Consider the following 17,700-nt stretch of genomic DNA (forward strand, 5'->3'; position numbering starts at 1 on the left):
TCAAATCCCCAGCACTGCCAAGTCCCAAGTGACCCCTGTCCCCAAGTGCCACATGCACAGGGCTGTTAAATCTCTCCAGGGATGGGGACTCCCCCTCTGCCCTGGGCATCTGTGCCAGGGCTGGACAGCCCTTTCCATGAAGAAATTTTTTCTAATTTGCAATCTAAACCTCCCCTAGCACAACTTGAGGCCGTTCCCCTTCCTCCTGTCCCTTGTTCCCTGGGGGCAGAGCTCGACCCCACCCCCCCCCCCCCCCCCCCCGGTTCCCCCCTCCTGTCAGGGGGTTGCAGAGCCAGAAGGTTCCCCCTGAGCCTCTCTTTTCCTGTTTTTGGGAAGGGCAGAGCTGTGTCTGAGGTACTGAAGTAGCTGAGCAGTAGGTGACATGCCCAAACACCGAGCCCTGATATCCTATACCCTGATACCCCAGTCAGCCTCCTTTCCTGACACACCCAGCCACTCACACACGGGGGCTCCCACCACATTCCCCTTGGCTTTCCCTTCTCAGTTATTTATAGCCATTTATCCAATCTCCCACGGCTTGCATTTAGTCTGGGAACATTAAGTTCCTTTAATCCCTCAATAAGTCGTCCCCTGTAATCCCTTTATCAGTGCCTCCTGCGACTCCACTGGGCAACGTCCACCTCTCCCCGTAAACCCTGAGTCAGAGCTGGAGGCTTTGCAAGTCAGCGCGGTGGGATGTGCCCAGGAGCCTTCCCGGGCTGTCCCTGGAGAGCTGGCCAGGCTCCAGGGGGAGGGCTGGGAAAGCCTGGCCCAGAGGATGTGCGGGAAGCAGTGTAAGGAGCAGTGCAGGGCACGGACAGGGTGCAGGGCATGGACAGAGTGCAGGGCACGGACAGGGTGCAGGGCACGGACAGAGTGCAGGGCACGGACAGGGTGCAGGGCACGGACAAGGTGCAGGGCATGGACAGGGTGCAGGGCACGGACAGGGTGCAGGGCACAGACAGGGTGCCAGGACACTGCACAACTCCAGGAGCTGTCCATAGCTCTTTGGTGAGTCCCCACCACGTCTGGACCCTGTGGGACTTGGTGCCCCAGCAGCAGAGCTATAACCACCCTTGAGATCAGTGTTCCCCTCTTCCAGTCATAGACAACCCCCTTTCATTTACCCTAAAGCCTCTCAGTTATCCACAGGTACTCCTAGAGCTTCCCACCAAACTAATTTACCCTCCAGTGGGCAAAATTATCAGAAGTAGACTGAAGGTATCTTCTTAGTGATTGTCCCATGGTTTCTCTGAGTCCCATTCCTTCCTGACCCATCACTCCTCCAGCAGTGTCTCCCCTGCAAGGTCCTCCTTCTCCCCATCACCCCAAACCCACGTGATGCCTTTGCACCAAGCCTGGTCTTTGTCCCTCCCCAGCTCTGAGTGAGGGTGTGGGTGTGACAGAAGCCCACTTCTGCCTGCTGGGTTTTTTGGGTTTGATTTTTGGGTTTTAGTTGGTTTTGGTTTTGGTTTTTTTTTTTTTTTTTTTTGTTTTTGTTTGTTTGTTTGTTTGTTTGTTTGTTTGTTTTTGTTTGTTTGTTTTTTAATATAAATTCTTTCAAAACACAGTGTTTCAGATCTTACTCCCCCTCCTACCTGTTACAAAATCACTTCTACTGAAATGTGGCTGTGTTCTGCCAGTGGTTTTCATCAAAGAAATTTCATGTCCTTTAGAGCACTTGAATTATTGGTCGAATTCTTCTTTTCATGCACTTCAGTTATTCTCTTTATGCAGCACTCTGATATGGATTTGCTTTGGCTCCTGTCCCATTTGGCCCTGAAACACTCTCCCAACATATATGAATCATAAGCAGAGCTGACAAGGAAAACGAGAACACCCCAGGCAGAACCCCGTTCCCAGAAGTTGTGTGTGATTATAAAATGATTTAAGATGTGAGAAGCCACTAGAAATCCTCTCTAAATTGTCCCCCGCAGTGTTGTCATGTCCTCCTGTCCCCGGAGGTCGGTGCTGGGGACAGAAGCAGCTCAGAGCAGCGTCCCCAGCGCAGGGACAGGTCCTGCAGGGCAGGGGGGGGTGTGGGACAGCCCTGCCGGGGCGGGGACAGGGGACAGCAGCTCCGGGGAGGAGAAACGCGGGTCAGTGGAGCTTTCCTGCACCTCACTGGGGTGTTGTGGTGAACACCCTTCACCGGGGGGGCTGCTGTTGTGCGCCAGGGCTGGCTTTGGAGCTGGAGTCTGCCCTGCCTTTAGCCCCTGGAGCTGATGCCCAGGTCCCCCTGTGCTGGAGGAGAAAGGCTCCTAAGGACATGTGGGGTCCCTGCCAGCCCTACCTTGTTGGGATTTTCTTTTTCTTTGCGTTCACTTCACTCCAGCGTTTGTTGGTGATCTCCCGGGAGCGATGGGAGGAGCTGCCATCTCCTCCCTCCGCCCCTGGTCAGGGATCAGCCAGGAGCCTCCCTTTGAGATGGCTACCACCCTGTGGGGTTTGTTCCCTAAATAACCCCACCTTCCACTCCTGTAAGGTCCTGCACTGAGCTCTGCCACACCCTTTGGGCAGGATTCTGGTACGGTCTGATGTTGTGATGTCCTTGGCCACCCCAAAAACCCATGTCTCACCATGTGGCCTCACACAGCCTTTTCCCAGAAGAGGCTGGAACAGGAGAAAGCGATTCCTGCTTCCTGCCACGGTGGCTGTAATTTAAAAACAGGAGACATTTTTATTTATTTAGCTCCCATCCTCTCTGAGAGAGGTTTGCAGCCAGCACATCAATTCCACTGATTAGAGCTAATGGATTTTGCCTGACGATGCTTTTCCATAGCTGATTCCTGCAAGTGAGTGAGCAGCCATGCTTCAGGATGAATATATATATATATATAACCAGAGATTTCACTGCAGGAGACACCAAGCAATTTTTTTTCATTCTGCAGCCTCTAACACCACCCAGGTCTGCCTGCTGTCTGCAGAGCAGCAAAGGCTCCTGATGCTGCAAAACCTCACAAGGCAGGTTTGCCCATGTCCTTTCCCACAAAAAAGGGAAGGATGGTCAGGGCATGACTGGGCATGTGAGAGGAGCCCAGACTGGCTGCAGGGGAGGGATCCTCAAAGAAAGGTTGTGCACAGGCCAGTCTCCAGCCCCCAAATGGTGCGAGGTGCTGTGCACACCCCTGTGTGCTGGCACTGCTGGGTGCAGGGCTGGGACAAGCCTGAGCTCCAGAGTGGGGGCTGTTCCAGTGGGTTCACACGGGCTGGGATCCAGCAGGAACACACTGATATCCCAGAATCACAGAAATGGAGAATGGTCTGGGTTGGAAAGGACATTAAAGACCATCCAGTTCCACCCCCTGCCATGGGAGCACCTTCCACTAGACCTCTCTGGGCAGCCTGTGCCAGGGCCTCGCCACCCTCACAGCCAACAATTCCTTCCCAATATCCCATCTATCCTTGTCCTCTGGCAGTGGGAAGCCATTCCCTGTCCCCAGTCCCTCTCCAGCTCTCCTGGAGCCCCTTTAGGCCCTGCAAGGGGCTCTCAGCTCTCCCTGGAGCCTTCTCTTCTCCAGCTGAACCCCCCCAGCTCTCCCAGCCTGGCTCCAGAGCAGAGGGGCTCCAGCCCTGGCAGCAGCTCCGGGGCTTCCTCTGGACTCATTCCAGTAGCTCCAGGTCCTTCTTCCCGCATAACTTCCTGGGCAATTAATTTCACTAATAGTTCTTTGTGCAGCAAACCCTGAAACAACAACGCAGACTGAATTCAAAAATGTTTCCTGCAGGAAAGTCCACAAATGTGTGCAAGACCTCTGTGGGCAGCAGATCCCAGATCCCAGGTCTATATCCAACCTGGGAGATACTGAGGAGCTTCCCAAACCTCTAATTATTATCCCCAGTTTTAGTTGCCCTGGCTGTAATGGCAGGGGTGATGTAATCCCAAAAGACAAAGCAATGGCTGTGTATAAACACCCCTAGTTGATGTTTATTTATTCTTTCCAAAGGCGGCCCTTTGATCCATCCATCCCCAGCAGTGAGGGCTCCAATCCCATCCATAAAATGAGCTTCCACAATTTGCCTACAGGTGAGAATGAAATTAAGCAAATCCAGGCAAAGACAAGCCAAAAAAACACCAAAACCCAACAAACCCAAACCCTTCGGGGCCCAAGGATCAATAAGGGGATGTAAAGCGTTGTATTCAAGGAACAATCCCGACAGGAATAATCCTGCCTTTCACTGCACTCCTGGCAGCTGCAGTCACTGACGGGTGGGAACTGTTTCTTTCTGGTGGCAATTCCGTGTTTGAGTGTGTGGCTTTCACTGGGATCGCTGCTTTTGTTGGAGTCTTGCTCCCGGTGGGAATGCTGGCAGTGCAGGGAGGCTGGGAAAGACCCGGGAGCTTCGAGGGAGGGGCGTCTGCGCAGGATTGGAGCAGGAGGGGATGTGATTTGGGTGCAAATGGACTTTATTGGCATCAGGGAATACAGAGAAGGGAGAAACAGAGGGATGGAGGGATGAAGGGACAGAGGGAAAATGGGATAATGGAATGAAGGGATGGAGGGATGGAGATATGGAGGGATGAAGGGAGAGACAGGGAGATGGAGGGGTGGTGGGGTGAGGAGATGGAGAAATAGGGGGAGAGAGGAAGGGGTGGGGAGAAGATGGAGGCAGGGTTAAAGAGGAGGGTGGGGATGGAGTGCAGGGTGGGATTTGGGGTTGTGAATCCAGCCTGGCAATAGGAATTTGCAGGCAGCCCTCAGCCGGCCTCGCTGCAGGAGCAGGGTGGGGGCTGTTCTGCTTTGGGTTTACAGCTGCAAGTCTGCAATGAAATGGGAAAAAATGGGCAAAAGGCAAGAACAAAATACGTGTGTGTGTCTTCACACACGTGTGCACACGTGTTTGGCTTCAGCCACAAACCCCGTCCAGGGAGGGGAACTGGGAGCAGCAGCTGGTGCTGCAGCAGCTCCTGAAGGATCTGGGTGTGCATTTGCACACGTGTGTGCACAGGGGTGTGTGTGGGGCGGTGTAGGCGTGTAGATCTGTGCACACATGTGCTTGTGTGTCTGTGTGTGTGTGCAGGAGTGTGTGTGCACGTGTGGGTGTGCAAACACCCGCACACATGTGTGTATGTGAAGGTACAACTGCATGTGTGTGTGCACACGTGTGTGCAGGTGTGAGTGTGCACCCCTGTGTGAGTGTGTACAGGGACACGTGTGCCTGCGAATGCACACACACCCGTGCATGTCTTCACCTGTGTGTGCAGGTGTGTGTGTCTGTCCAGGTGTGTCACCCCGTCCCCCCATCTCTCAGGTGTGTGCCCAGGTGTGTCACACACACTCCCATGTCTCAGGTGGGTGTCCAGATGTGTCACACCCCCCCATCTCTCAGGTGTGTGTCCAGGTGTGTCACACACACTCCCATGTCTCAGGTGTGTGTCCAGGTGTGTCACACCCCCCCATCTCTCAGGTACCTGTCCAGGTGTGTCACACACACAGAACCATGTCTCAGGTATGTGTCCAGGTGTGTCACACATGTACCTTAATGTCTCCAGGTGTGTGTTCAGGTCTGCCACACCCTCCATGTCTCACGTGTGTGTCCAGGTGTGTCACACCCCCCTCATCTCTCAGGTGTGTGTCCAGGTGTGTCACAGCCCCCCATCTCTCAGGTGTGTCCAAGTGTGTCACACACCCCCTCCAGTCTCAGGTGTGTGTCCAGGTGTGTCACCCCCCATATCTCAGGTGCGTGCCCAGGTGTGTCACACACTGTCCCCCCTCTCCCGTGCCCGCGTGCAAGCCCCGCCCCCCGCGCCCCGCCCCTCCAAGCCCCGCCCCGCGCTGCCCCGCCCTGCGCGGTGTGGGCGGAGCGGATCCCGGAGCGGATCCCGGCGCGGATCCCGGCGCGGATCGCGGCGATCCCGGCGCGGTGCCGGTGCCGCTGGCGGTGCGGGGCTCGCGGGGCCGCCATGGCGTGGCCCTGCATCACCCGCGCCTGCTGCATCGCCCGCTTCTGGAACCAGCTGGACAAGGCGGACATCGCCGTCCCGCTCGTCTTCACCAAGTACTCGGAGGCCACCGAGCATCCCCCCGCGGCCCCGCCGCGCCCCGCGGCCCCCATCGAGACCCAGCCGGGCGGGGAGGCGGCGGCGGGCGGGGAGCCGGGTCCCGGTGCCGCCCGGCCCGGCCCGGCCCCGCACGGCCCGGCCCCGCACGCCTCGCCCCCGGCGGACTCGGTGATGCGGCACGACTACAAGCCCTGGAAGGTGCAGCGGCCCGAGCCGAGCTGCAAGCCCAAGAGCGAGTACCAGCCCTCGGACACTCCCTTCGAGAAGGAGACGCAGTACCAGAAGGATTTCCGTGCCTGGCCCATCCCCAAGCGGGGCGACCACCCCTGGATCCCCAAACCGGGCCCTTCCCCCGTGCTGGCCCTGGACCGCGCTTCCCCGGAGAAACCGGCGCAGGAGAAGCGGCGGAAGGTGCACATCGCTCCCGAGAAGAAGGAGGAAGACCCCGAGGCGGAGGATGAGCATCCCAAAGCAGTGCGGGCCGGGGACGGGAGAGACAAGGGTCGGAAGAAGGCGGAGGAGGCGGGCGGGCAGCCGGCGGAGCCGGGCAGGGGCCGGGCGGCCGCCGATGCTCTCAACAGGCAGATCAAGGAGGAGGTGGCGGCGGGGGTCAGCTCGTCCTACAGGTGAGAACCCCCCCGTCCAGACCCCCAGCCTGCCGACCCCTCACCAGCCCTTCTCCGGTCCCCCTTTGCACGTCCCCGGGAGGAGCATCCCACCCTGGGAGAGACGCTGTGCAACATTCCGGGGGGGGTTTGCACATCCCCCGCTCGGGGGGGTTGTCCTTAAAATTCTCCCCCTCTCTGGGGTCGGCGATGGGGCAGTAGATGATGTGCAGGCGGTGAATACATGGACGCTTTTCGTCGGGTGGGTTGGCAGGAGGTTTGAGTGTCTTTGTGTATGTGTGGTCCCTCCCCCCGCATCCCAAAATCCAGAGACACCCACCGCCTGGGATTTCCGCGAGGGGAATGTCTGGGGTCACTTCCCCGGGATGTGCGAGTGGCCTCCGGTCCTTTCCCAGCGCATCCCTGGATGTCGCGCTGCAGCCGACCCAAAGGAGCAGCATCCCCAAGGGGCCCACGCGCGGGTGGGGTGCCCCACGCGAAGGAGGGTCCCGGGAATCGTCCCAGGCTGGGCACCCCCCGAGACAAAGCATCCCGGGGCCGCGGGACACGTATCCCAGGCCGCTTGGGTGGGGCAGCCTCGGATGCTGCCATGTTTAACGCGGCGCGGGGGGGGATGACACATCCCCGTGTCCCCCCCAGTCAGACACGGGTGCCCTTATTTCACCTCAAACAAGAGACCTGGTTTGGGATTCGGGGCGCGGAACTCCTCGCCGCGAGCCGCTGCTGTTGTTTCTCTCCCGGTGAAGGGGTTGGATGCGTTGGGAATGCAAAACAAAAGTGATGGGGCGGCTGCCCTGCACGTACGTTTGCAAGGAGGGTTTGCGGCGGTTGTGTTTTCCAGAGCTTTCCTTGGCAGAGCCCACCGCTGCCGAGCCCGGGGTGGAGGTGGCAGGGAGCAAACGCGGGGGTTGTGGTGACAGAAGTGTCATCGCAGCCTTTTTGCTTCTCCCTGTGGCCGCGTGAATGCCGGGGTGTCTGTGCCTTTGGATGATTGATTTTCCTCCTTGGGGAGGTTTAGAGGTGACACCCAGCCATCAAACAGGTGGTACATCCACGCAGATCCGAGCCGAAGCTGGGATTTGACTCCTCTGTCCCACCGATGACTGTGTGGCACAGCAGAGCTGACAGTCACCTCCTGTCCTTCGTTCCTGAGTGGTTCAAGCAGTGAGATTGTGATTTTTGCTGTCGCTCAGCATCAGCTCTGGCTCTCCTTGGGGATGTGAGTGGTGCTGGAGGCTCGGGAGCATCCAGGTGTGACGGTGCTGCTTGGCTGAGACAGGAGAAAATGGCCAGGGATTTTCGGGGACTGTTCTGCAGGGGTGGAGTGTGTGGGAAAAGGGTTTTCCAGGAGTGACACAGCCCTTTAATCTGCCGTGGCCAGCTGGGGGCTGAGACTGGGCTTTTTGTCTGCTTACCTTGCAAGGGCTGGGCTTGTGCTGGGGATGGCAGGGCTAAAGCAGAAAGCTCTCCTGGAGCTGGGGAGTTGTTGTGATGCCTCTCTCCCACTGCTGCAAAGCATAATTAGACTTATTTACTTGCACATTTAAATGCAGATTGCTCACCTTCCCATCACTCTGGTCTGCTCCAGCAAATTCCTACAGCAGCTGGGTTGGGGTTTGTCCCCAAGGAAAGGGTTGGGTCAGCTGGGGTGTTAAATCTAAGAGGAACTAGAAGGATTCAGATCTCCTTGTTGTTGCTCCTTGGCTTTCAGGACACCCTTAGGGCTTCTCTTTTCACTTGGGTCCTCATCTGTTCTCCCATTCCATGTTTTCCTTCCTTGCAGCATATTGCAGGAGGAGTGTTTGCTCTGATGCTCAGCCCTGGAACATAAGCATCTCTTCATTAATGCATAAGTGATGTTGTGGCTAATTGTTCTCATTTTCTGTTCAAATTAGGCATCTCCTAAGTGTTGTTTATTGTTTGGGTTCTTTTTAAAAAGCCAAATGCTCCAAATCCTTGTCACTACCAAGGGCCTGGCTGCTCACACACTGGGTGGGTGTTGAAACATCTCCAGGGATGGAGCCTCCACAGCCTATTTGGGCAACCCTGGGGGCCACCCAGCAGCCCAGACTATCTAGTGGTGACTGGGGAGGAGCAGGGATGGCTCACATGGGGCTTGTTTGTCCCCGTGGCCTTTGCTGGGCTCATGCAGGGATGGGCTGGTGCTGCTGGCCAGCAGCAGAGAGCAGGGCAGATTTCCTTACAGTGCCCTGCCACCGCTGCACATCAGCGTAATGTGACGCTCCAAGCCTGGCAAACAATTCCTTGGTGCAGCCAAAGAGCACACCAGGGGTGGGTTTTCATCTCCCTCTGTCCCCCTGGGCATTATTTCCTTGTGAGGAATGGCTGAGAGCACGGAATGGAGTAAACAGCCAGCCCAAGGTCACGGGGGAAGTCCATGCTAAAGGGAGCAATTCCCTTTTTTAACCTCTGTGTACCAAGGCAGATGGATATTGCAGAGCCCATGTGAGCTCCTGCCAGGTCTGCCCAGAGGGGCAGAGCAGAGGTGGTGCCTGGTGGTGGTGTCCATGGAGGATGGAGGCTCCTCCCAGCCACAAGGATGAGGGATTTGTTTGAGCCCAGAAGCCTTTGGAGAGGCCAGAGCAGCAGTGGGTGTCTGCTGGTGACTGCCTGTGCTCAGGGATCCTACAGAATAAGCAGCATTTATGTGTATTATTTATTATTTGTTTATATCATTAACAGTATTTTTACTATTTATGTATTTATTTACTCGTTGACTATAATTTGGCCACCCCCTGGTGGATGGAACCTTTTCTCGTTCAGTTCTCAGCTGTCTTGTAGGAAGATCTGGTGGCACCACTGGGGGCTTTATCTGTACTGGGCACAGAGGTGACCCTGTGACCCCAGTTCTGCAGTGCCTGGGAGGGGATTTTTTCCCCTGGAAGGGATGGGCAGAGCTCTTCTCCCTGCTGGAGTTCACCCTGGGGATCTGGGACCAGAGAGAGCAGGTGACAAAATGTGCAGACAGTGGCATTTGCTGGGGATGTGGGACAATTAGAAGCACATTTGGCAAAAATGTAATAAGGAATGAGTGAATATTTTATATTTTTGTCTGGAAAAAGGCCAGAATTAAGTGTTTCTTGGGTGTTTCCCCCCCCTTCTTCTTCTTCTTTGTCTTGCATTCTTCTCCTTTTGTTACCTTTATTTCCTGAAGACAAAAGATATAAAAGGGAGAGGAAACACTTCACCCCCTTCGCAGGGTATCAGAATGAGTGCTAAGGCCATGAATTTCCCCCAGAGAAGCAATATTGCCCAAATTAGGTTTCCAGTTCTTTACCAAAGCAATTAGTTTTTTTCCTCTCCCAGCAATTTCCTCTCCTGGCAGAGGAAACAAAACAATAAAGGCTTCGGTGGAAAATTTTTGGCCTGGCCCTGGTATTAATGAATTGCCTGTTGCTAAGGTTCTGTCATTCATCTCAGACCCTGGAGGTACAAAAGATGTGGAGCAAATGAGAATCTGTAGTAGCTGTAGAGATGAATGAGTCAGCACTGGGGACTGGCTGTGTGGGTTTGGAAGGCACAGAGGAGATAACCTGGGGAGGGATGTCCACGTGGGAAGGCTGGAGCAGGATACACACAGGCAGGGAATTTGGGCTCCACCACTGTAGCTGTGGACATGTAGGGCTGGAAGGACCTGCCAGGACCATCTGGTGCCCATCCCACTGCAGGGAAGGGGATGATGCATCAAGACCACACCAGGTTGAAGCTTGAGATGACCCAGCAACGTGTGGTGGCACCCAGAGCCCCCCTGCCCTGGGCTGATCCCACAGCAGGGCAGGGGGGATTCAGCCCCTCTGCCCCCTCAGGTGAGACCCCCCTGCAGAGCTGCCTCCAGCCCTGGGGAACAGCAGCACAAGGACATGGAGCTGCTGGAGAGAGTTCAGAGGAGGCCCTGGAGATGCTGCCAGGGCTGGAGCTCCTCTGCTCTGGAGCCAGGCTGGGAGAGCTGGGGGGGTTCAGCTGGAGAAGAGAAGGCTCCAGGGAGAGCTGAGAGCCCCTTGCAGGGCCTAAAGGGGCTCCAGGAGAGCTGGAGAGGGACTGGGGACCAGGGATGGAGGGACAGGACACAGGGAATGGCTTCCCCTTGCCAGAGGGCAGGGATAGATGGGATATTGGTAAGGAATTCTTCCCTGGGAGGGTGGGGAGGCCCTGGCCCAGGTTGCCCAGAGAAGCTGTGGCTGCCCCATCCCTGGAGGTGTCCAAGGCCAGGTTGAGCAATTTTTTCACTGCTCCCATCCATTTGGGTCACCCCAGCAGGGACCTTTAGGCCCACGGGACTGGATGGGACCCTCTGAACCTCAGTCTCTGGTGGTTTGCAACCCATTTCCAGCCTGGGTCATTTGCTGTTTTATTGGGTTTCCTTCTTTCCTTCATTCCTTCTTTCTCTCTTTCCTTCTGTAGTTTGCTGTTTTGTTGGGTTGTTTTTCTTTCTGCTTTATTTTTTGGCTGTTTTGTTGGGCTGCTCCGTGCCTTTCTCCTGCCCAGATGTCACTGCTCAGTGTCCCCAGGTACGGCGCCCACATCCTTTGGGAAAGTCCAAATATTTTTAGTCTCCTGTTTACTCCCTGTGTCAACCTTTCCTCTCCAGCTCTTCCTGGGTGAAATCTGTTTAGTAAATAGAGGTGCAGAGTGTTGCCCTTCGGAGGTGAGGTGCCCATTTGTGCTGAGGCTCACCAGACATGTTTGTGGGTCTCAGGGATTCGTTGGGAATCCCTCGTTTACCCTTGGATAAACCAGCATGTCCACGCTGTTCTCCTCAGGCAGTTCCACCCCTGGAGCTCCCATCCCACAGCAGAAGATCCTGGTGGTTACTACCGAGCCTGGCATTTAGTCCTGCTCGTTTCCAGCCCGTTTTGAGCACGGCAGTCAAGGTCAGAGCCTGCCTTCCCCTGTGCCTCCCCGATCCTGCTCTGCATTGGTGCTGCCCGACCACCTGGTGTCATTAGGAGCTCTCAGTAGTGCTGCCCTACATTTTTTCGTGCCAAAGTCAACCTTAAAAATGTTAAACACTGCTAACCCCCTTCCAGGCTGCGGCTCAGCCTTGCAGCACTCGTCATTCCCCTCGCCCAGCTCCTGCTCTGCTGGTGCTCATCTTCACTGGCTTAATTAAGGATTTCCCACACGGCCCTGGATAAAGATGCTTTGCTGAAACCTGGTAGATTTTCACATTTCTTTTGTCTGCTCAGTCAGTTATCGTATCCAAAGACATGTCAAGCATCTCTCCCCTTCCCCTTCCCCACACAGCCGGGTCTGGTGGCACCACCAGCTTCCCTGGGATGCAGGAGCACATCCCACTTCCACTGGTGGCTTCAGGCTGTGACACAAACAGTAAAAAAAGAGGAGGGGAGAGGAATCAGCTCATTTAGGCCCCCAGTTCTGTCTTTTCCAACTAAATCACGAGCAGCAGTTGTAGATTTGACTTCTCTCACGCTCAGACCGTGACCTTTGCTGTTCCTGTCTCCTGCAGGCTGCCCAAACCTTTGCTTTCCCAGTACTTTGCACTCCATCCCACATCGATCTTGCTGTTCTTTGAGCTGAATGTGTTCCATCCACTCAATATATATATATATTTGTATGATACCTCCAGCTAAGCCTTGCCCCATCAGGGCAGGAGCAAGGATGCTCTGCTGCTACCACGGTCACCAGGGCTGTTTTAGGGAAGTTTTATAGGGTGGAAGTTTTATTTCTCTTGATTTATAACTCATTACTCTGGATATCCTTCCAATGTCCTTTGTATGTTTTATATACATATCTAGGTGTATTTTTATGTTTAGATTTTTGTACTTATATACTATTTGTTTTATTTTTATAGTCATCTATTTTATATATGATATATTATATTTTATATTATATATATTTATTTATATTAAAAATAATATACACACAAACTGGGCTGTCCTCCTTTAACCTCCAACTCGTCTCTCCTCCTGAGCCCCAGCATTGCAGGTGTTCTATAGCAAACACATTTTGCTTTCTATTAATAACTGCTTTATTTCCATTAATAGCTCATTGTAAAGGGAACACATTTTTCTTTGTCTTAATACTTTTTTTTTTTTTTTTTTGCTCAAACGATTCCTCCACCTGAGGGGACCCTGCAGCACTTTGTGCATGTGGAGAGACTCCTGCTGCTCGCTGAGCTGGCTGCAAGCTGGGCTGCTGAGACTACAAAATAAAGGGGTTTGGTGCTGGAAAGGCTGGAGGGCTGTTACTTTTTCTAAAAAAAAAAAAACAACCCACATTTAATTTTTAATTTTTAAAATTTAATTTTTAAAAAATTAATTTATTTTTTAAAATTTTGTTTTTAATTATTTTTTATGTTTTGAGTGGTTTGGGTTTTTTTTTGTTGTTTCAGGGGATTTTTTTTTTCCTTTTTTTGTTTGTTTTTTTTTTTTTTTTTGTTTTGTTTTGTCTTGTTTGTTTGGGTTTTTTAGGTTTCGGTTGGTTGGTTTCATTTGGGTTTTGTTTTGTCAGTGAGCTCCTGCAGGTTTGTCCACCCAGCCTTGCAGGTGCCCTCCCAGAAAGCAGCCAGGGGTTCCTCTCTGGAGTGCTTTGCAAGGTCACCGGGGCCCAGCTAGTGGTGCCTGGCTGCTGCTTTGCTCTTCTTGTTCTTTAAAAGGGCTGTGCAGGTGCTTCACAGCTTGTCTGACTCGGAAAGGGCAGAAAAATAGAAGGTGGTGGTGTTTAAAGAAACGAGTGGCCTTCTGGAGAGGAGCTATGTATTAATTAATCAAATTAGTTCGTGCCAGAACGGCTTGGATTGGGAGGCACCTTAAAGATCATCCAACCCCCCTGCACCTTCCACCAGACCAGGTTGCTCCAGCCCTTCCCTGAACACTTCCAGGGATGAGGCATCAACAGCTGCTTGGATCATCTGATTTCAGATGTCCTTCTCCACACTCATCCCAGTCCTGCTCCCCTGGCACCAGGTCTGACCAATGTGCTTCTTTTGGGCCTCCTGTGTGTAAGGACCAGCTGTCAATTAAACAGTGATTATGTGAAATTAATTCCTAAAATTGGGGGGGCGGGGGGGGGAGGGGAATTTTTGGCTGCCGTGCTTTGATGTTTCCACTTTGGTGGGCTGCAGATCAGGACTTGGGGCATCCTCTGTGCCCTCGTTATTTGGATGTAAATGGAGGTAGAAGGTCTGAGAGGGGGGAAAGGAAGGGGGCCCTGGAGGTCCTGTGAGGGTGTGAAAGCCCTGGGCTGGGGTTGCTGGGGGGGCACAGCCCCCAGCCAGGTCCCCTGCACATCCCCAGGTCCCCTGCACATCCAGGGGAGGAAGGCAGCGGCTCAACCAGGCAACAGAGTTGTCACTGTCACAGCCAGTAGCCATGGCAACCCCGAGAGGGCTGTGTTGGCAAGCAGCCCGAAACCACACAAGGAAAACCCATCCAGGGAGCTGGGGTGGGTTTTGGGGAGCTGGGGTGGGTTTCAGGGAGCTGGGATGGGTTTTGGGGAGTTGGGATGGGTTTCAGGGAGCTGAAGTGGGTTTCAGGGAGCTGGGATGGGTTTTGGGGAGTTGGGATGGGTTTCAGGGAGCTGAGGTGGGTTTCAGGGAGCTGGGATGGGTTTTGGGGAGCTGGGATGGGTTTTGGAGAGCTGGGATGGGTTTTGGGGAGCTGGGATGGTTTTGGGGAGCTGGGGTGGGTTTTGGGGAGCTGGGATGGGTTTTGGGGAGCTGGGATGGTTTTGGCATCATCCTGGTCCTGCAGAGAGCAGAGGAGGGGCTGGTGCTGAAGGTTGCAGTGGTTGTGCCTCCATCAGTGGGTAGAAGCCTCTGGTGGCACAGCAGCGTTGGAATAAAGCTTGGAGCAGGATCAGGGAGTCGTGGGATGGTTTGAGTGGGAAAGGACCCTAAAGCTCATCCAGTTCCACCCCCTGCCATGGGCACGGATTGAAGGTACTCCTGAGGTTCTCCCCAGCCCCACTTGCCATGATTCCCCTTCCTGCCTGTTCTAGGCCTGCTGACGATGTGCTGATCCCTCTACACGGAGCATTTTCATCCTCCCAAGAGAGATTCTCCTTTATGACCAGTTGCAATTTCTCTCCTTGGCCTCCCCACCCTCACAGCCAAGAATTCCTTCCCAATATCCCATCTATCCCTGCCCTCTGGCAGTGGGATGCCATTCCCCCTTGGCCTGTCCCTCCAGGTCCTTGTACAAAGTCCCTCTCCAGCTCTCTTGGAGCCCCTTTAGGTACAGGATGCCTTAAACATCCCACAGGCAATTTAAATTTAAATTTAAATTAAACCCTGCTTTCCTGCTGTGGTTCTGACTGGTTCCTTAGTGCAGGGAAGAGATTTTTCGGGGCAGAACGTGGCAACAGGACCATCCCAGCTCAGAGCTGTGTTTTGTCGGTGTAACTCGTGCTGAGTCCTTCACCTGTGCTTGGCTAAATCATTTTGCATGAATTGGAATTCACAGAGATCTTGACATGTGGGAGAAATAGCCTGAAATAAAGAAGCAGCAGCTCAGGAGAGGTGAGGGCAGGGTAGGACACAGAGGTGGGGATCAGCAGGAGTGCTGGTGCAGGAGCTATTTTGCAGGGAATCACAAATCACACGTCAGTAATGTTATTTTATTTTTTTTTTAAAAAATAATAAATTAACAACAAAACCACTCAAAAAAGAAACACTTTTGAGCAAGTCCTGCACTGAGATGTATGGAGAGGACGTGTCATCCTTCCACATTAGTCAAGTCTCAGGTAGACTCTTTTATTCAGGTTTGTCCTTCAGCAATCATGGACCAGAGAGAGTCCTGAGGACACCCAGGAGAGGGGTCAGGACTGGGATGTCCAGAGCAAAAAGTGTATTAATGCTTGACTGGAGCAAGTTGAGGGACACTGTGCATGGGAGGTGCCAGCAGGGTGTCTCCACAGCCCCTCTCTGAATCTAGGGGAAAAAATAAGTCATTACCATTCATTCCCTGCATTGATTTTCTGTCTGCAGTGACCTTGGTGCTGCTGGCTTTCCTTTCTGCTCCCCAGGGCACAGGTCGGACGAAGCAATTACAGTTTTAATAAAAGCTGCCTGGGTGTGTGTTTGTGGGGACATTTGATTTATATGATCCTGATGGCTTCTGCTGACCACCAAACATTGCCCCACTGCCCTCTCTCCTCCCTGCCATGCTCCAGGTCCTTTATCCCATGCTGGGGTCCAACTGTTGGAGCCTTATCCCATGTTGGACCTTGTGTGTCTTTGCAACCAAGAGCAACCCACCCATGTGTGGGCTCACAGCCTCCTCACATTCCTACACTGTCAGGGGCTTGGAATCCAAAGCCCCGTCCCTTGGCAGCAGAGGTGGGTGTGGGACCACAGGACCTGCCCTACCTGGCTGGAAAACACCCCGTGGTGTTCAGGAAGGGCGTGGATGTGGCACTTGGGGCCGTGGGTTAGTGGTGGCCTTGGAAGTGCCAGGGGAACAGTTGGACTTGATGATCTTAGAGGGCTCCTGCAATATAAATATTCTGTGTTTCCGTGACTCCAGAGCAGGATATCCACGTGGATATTGCAGAGATCAATGGATATTGCAGGATCAACACCTCATCGTTTGGGGCAGGATCAGGATTTGATCAAACTGAGCAGAACACAGCCAGGAACGACCCCATTTAACTGCTGCAGCAGAGAAAACCCAACGTGACAGCTCCCAAACAACCCTTTCCCCCACCTTCCTTTGGGTTGACTTTTCTCTAGGCTGTTGTGGTTTTGGTTTTTTGTGTTGTTTTTTTTTTTTTTTTCAATGCAGTATTTAATTATTACTTAATATAAACATTTTATGACCTGCTACAGGAGGTGAATTATTTATGGGAGGGGAAGGAGGGCTTCTTCTGAGCCTTTCTGCTCTGTCTGCTGCAATAAATATCAATCTGGGAGTGTGTTTAGGGCTTGCACGCTCTGCCTGGGAGACAGGGACGCTGCCTGCTCCCATCAGCTCCTCTCTCAATTAACTACCTGCTTAATACATTGGTGCCTGGCATGTTGTGCTTCTCCATCAAGCTTGGAACAGCTCCAAGGGAAGAAGTATTTTTGCAAATGGTCTCGCTTCCAAACGAGACCAACGTTATTTACCCAGCAGGTACAGGTGGCTGGGAGAGGCTGTGAACGTTTGCTGTGCCCACAAAGGTGCTTCCTAAGAGCCAAGTCCTCCTCCCAGTTCTTTGCAGAGGACTTATAAAAGTGATGCTTTTGATTTTTGGTCCCCAGATTTCCTGCCTGGGGGCTTTCTTTTCGGCTTTAGGGAAGGGATTGCTGTGCCCACGTCTGCGTGCTGGCAGCTGGGTTTGGGATAGGTGATGCTTGCAGGGAGGGATGCTTTTATTCAGTCTTGTCTTTCTTGGGAAGTGGGTTTCCATGATCCAGGCTTATTTTTCAGGCTATTTGCAGCCACATTACAGTGGCACCGCCCTCTAGACCAGTGTCTCTGGCCACAGGAGCACCAGTGCAACTCTGTCTCAAAGCAAGTGGCTCCTTTGCAGCCTCCTGCAGGTGTTCAGGCTGGGTCTGGAGGTGCCAAAAGACTCCAGGGCATCAGATCCCTGGGTGGGAACATCCCATCAACTTCCCAAGCCGTGGCAATGCAGGATGCTCCCCAAAATGGGAACAGGCTCTGAGTCTCTGAGGTGTTTCTGGGGTTCTGTCCCGGTCAGAGCAGCTGAACATGAGCACTTTTGGGATAAAGCCACAACCCATTTGGGCTGAGCTTTGCTCTCAGAGCTCTGCACTCCTTGCAAGCACTGGAGAAGTCCTTGAAAACGACCAATTAATTGTCAAATAACCTTCTTCCAGAACATGCTTTCTCGCCGTTTCCCACATAAAGCTTTCTGAGAATCCTCCGTGCCCTTTATTTCCTGATGGCTTTGGTGTGGCCAGCGTGGTACCTGCAGTGACCACTAATTGCTTCATTCACTCATATTGGTCCTTGTTTTTAACTAATTAGGAGGAGATTTCACAGCAGAGCCATCTGCTCCAGTGCCTTCTGCTGGCTCTTCCCCAGACTCCCCTGAGACAGCTTTGATGGTCCCAGTATTTACCATTTTGGTGCCACGGGACTA

At 53.4% G+C, this 17,700-nt stretch overlaps 1 protein-coding gene across 1 annotated transcript in view; it reads left to right on the forward strand.

Annotated features, from left to right (window-relative positions):
• The first annotated feature begins 5,824 nt into the window (after positions 1–5,824).
• MAP6 (microtubule associated protein 6) overlaps positions 5,825–17,700 on the forward strand; it is a 32,322-nt gene continuing 20,446 nt past the window's right edge. The window contains exon 1 of the mRNA XM_051779430.1: positions 5,825–6,630. Coding sequence (XP_051635390.1) covers positions 5,906–6,630 — 725 coding nt within the window. The 5' untranslated portion in view covers positions 5,825–5,905. The remainder of the gene's footprint in view (positions 6,631–17,700) is intronic.

This window comes from Manacus candei, unplaced genomic scaffold (assembly GCF_025592945.1).
Source record: "Manacus candei isolate 608988 ecotype Guabito, Panama unplaced genomic scaffold, ASM2559294v1 h1tg000014l, whole genome shotgun sequence".
NCBI lineage: Eukaryota > Metazoa > Chordata > Aves > Passeriformes > Pipridae > Manacus > Manacus candei.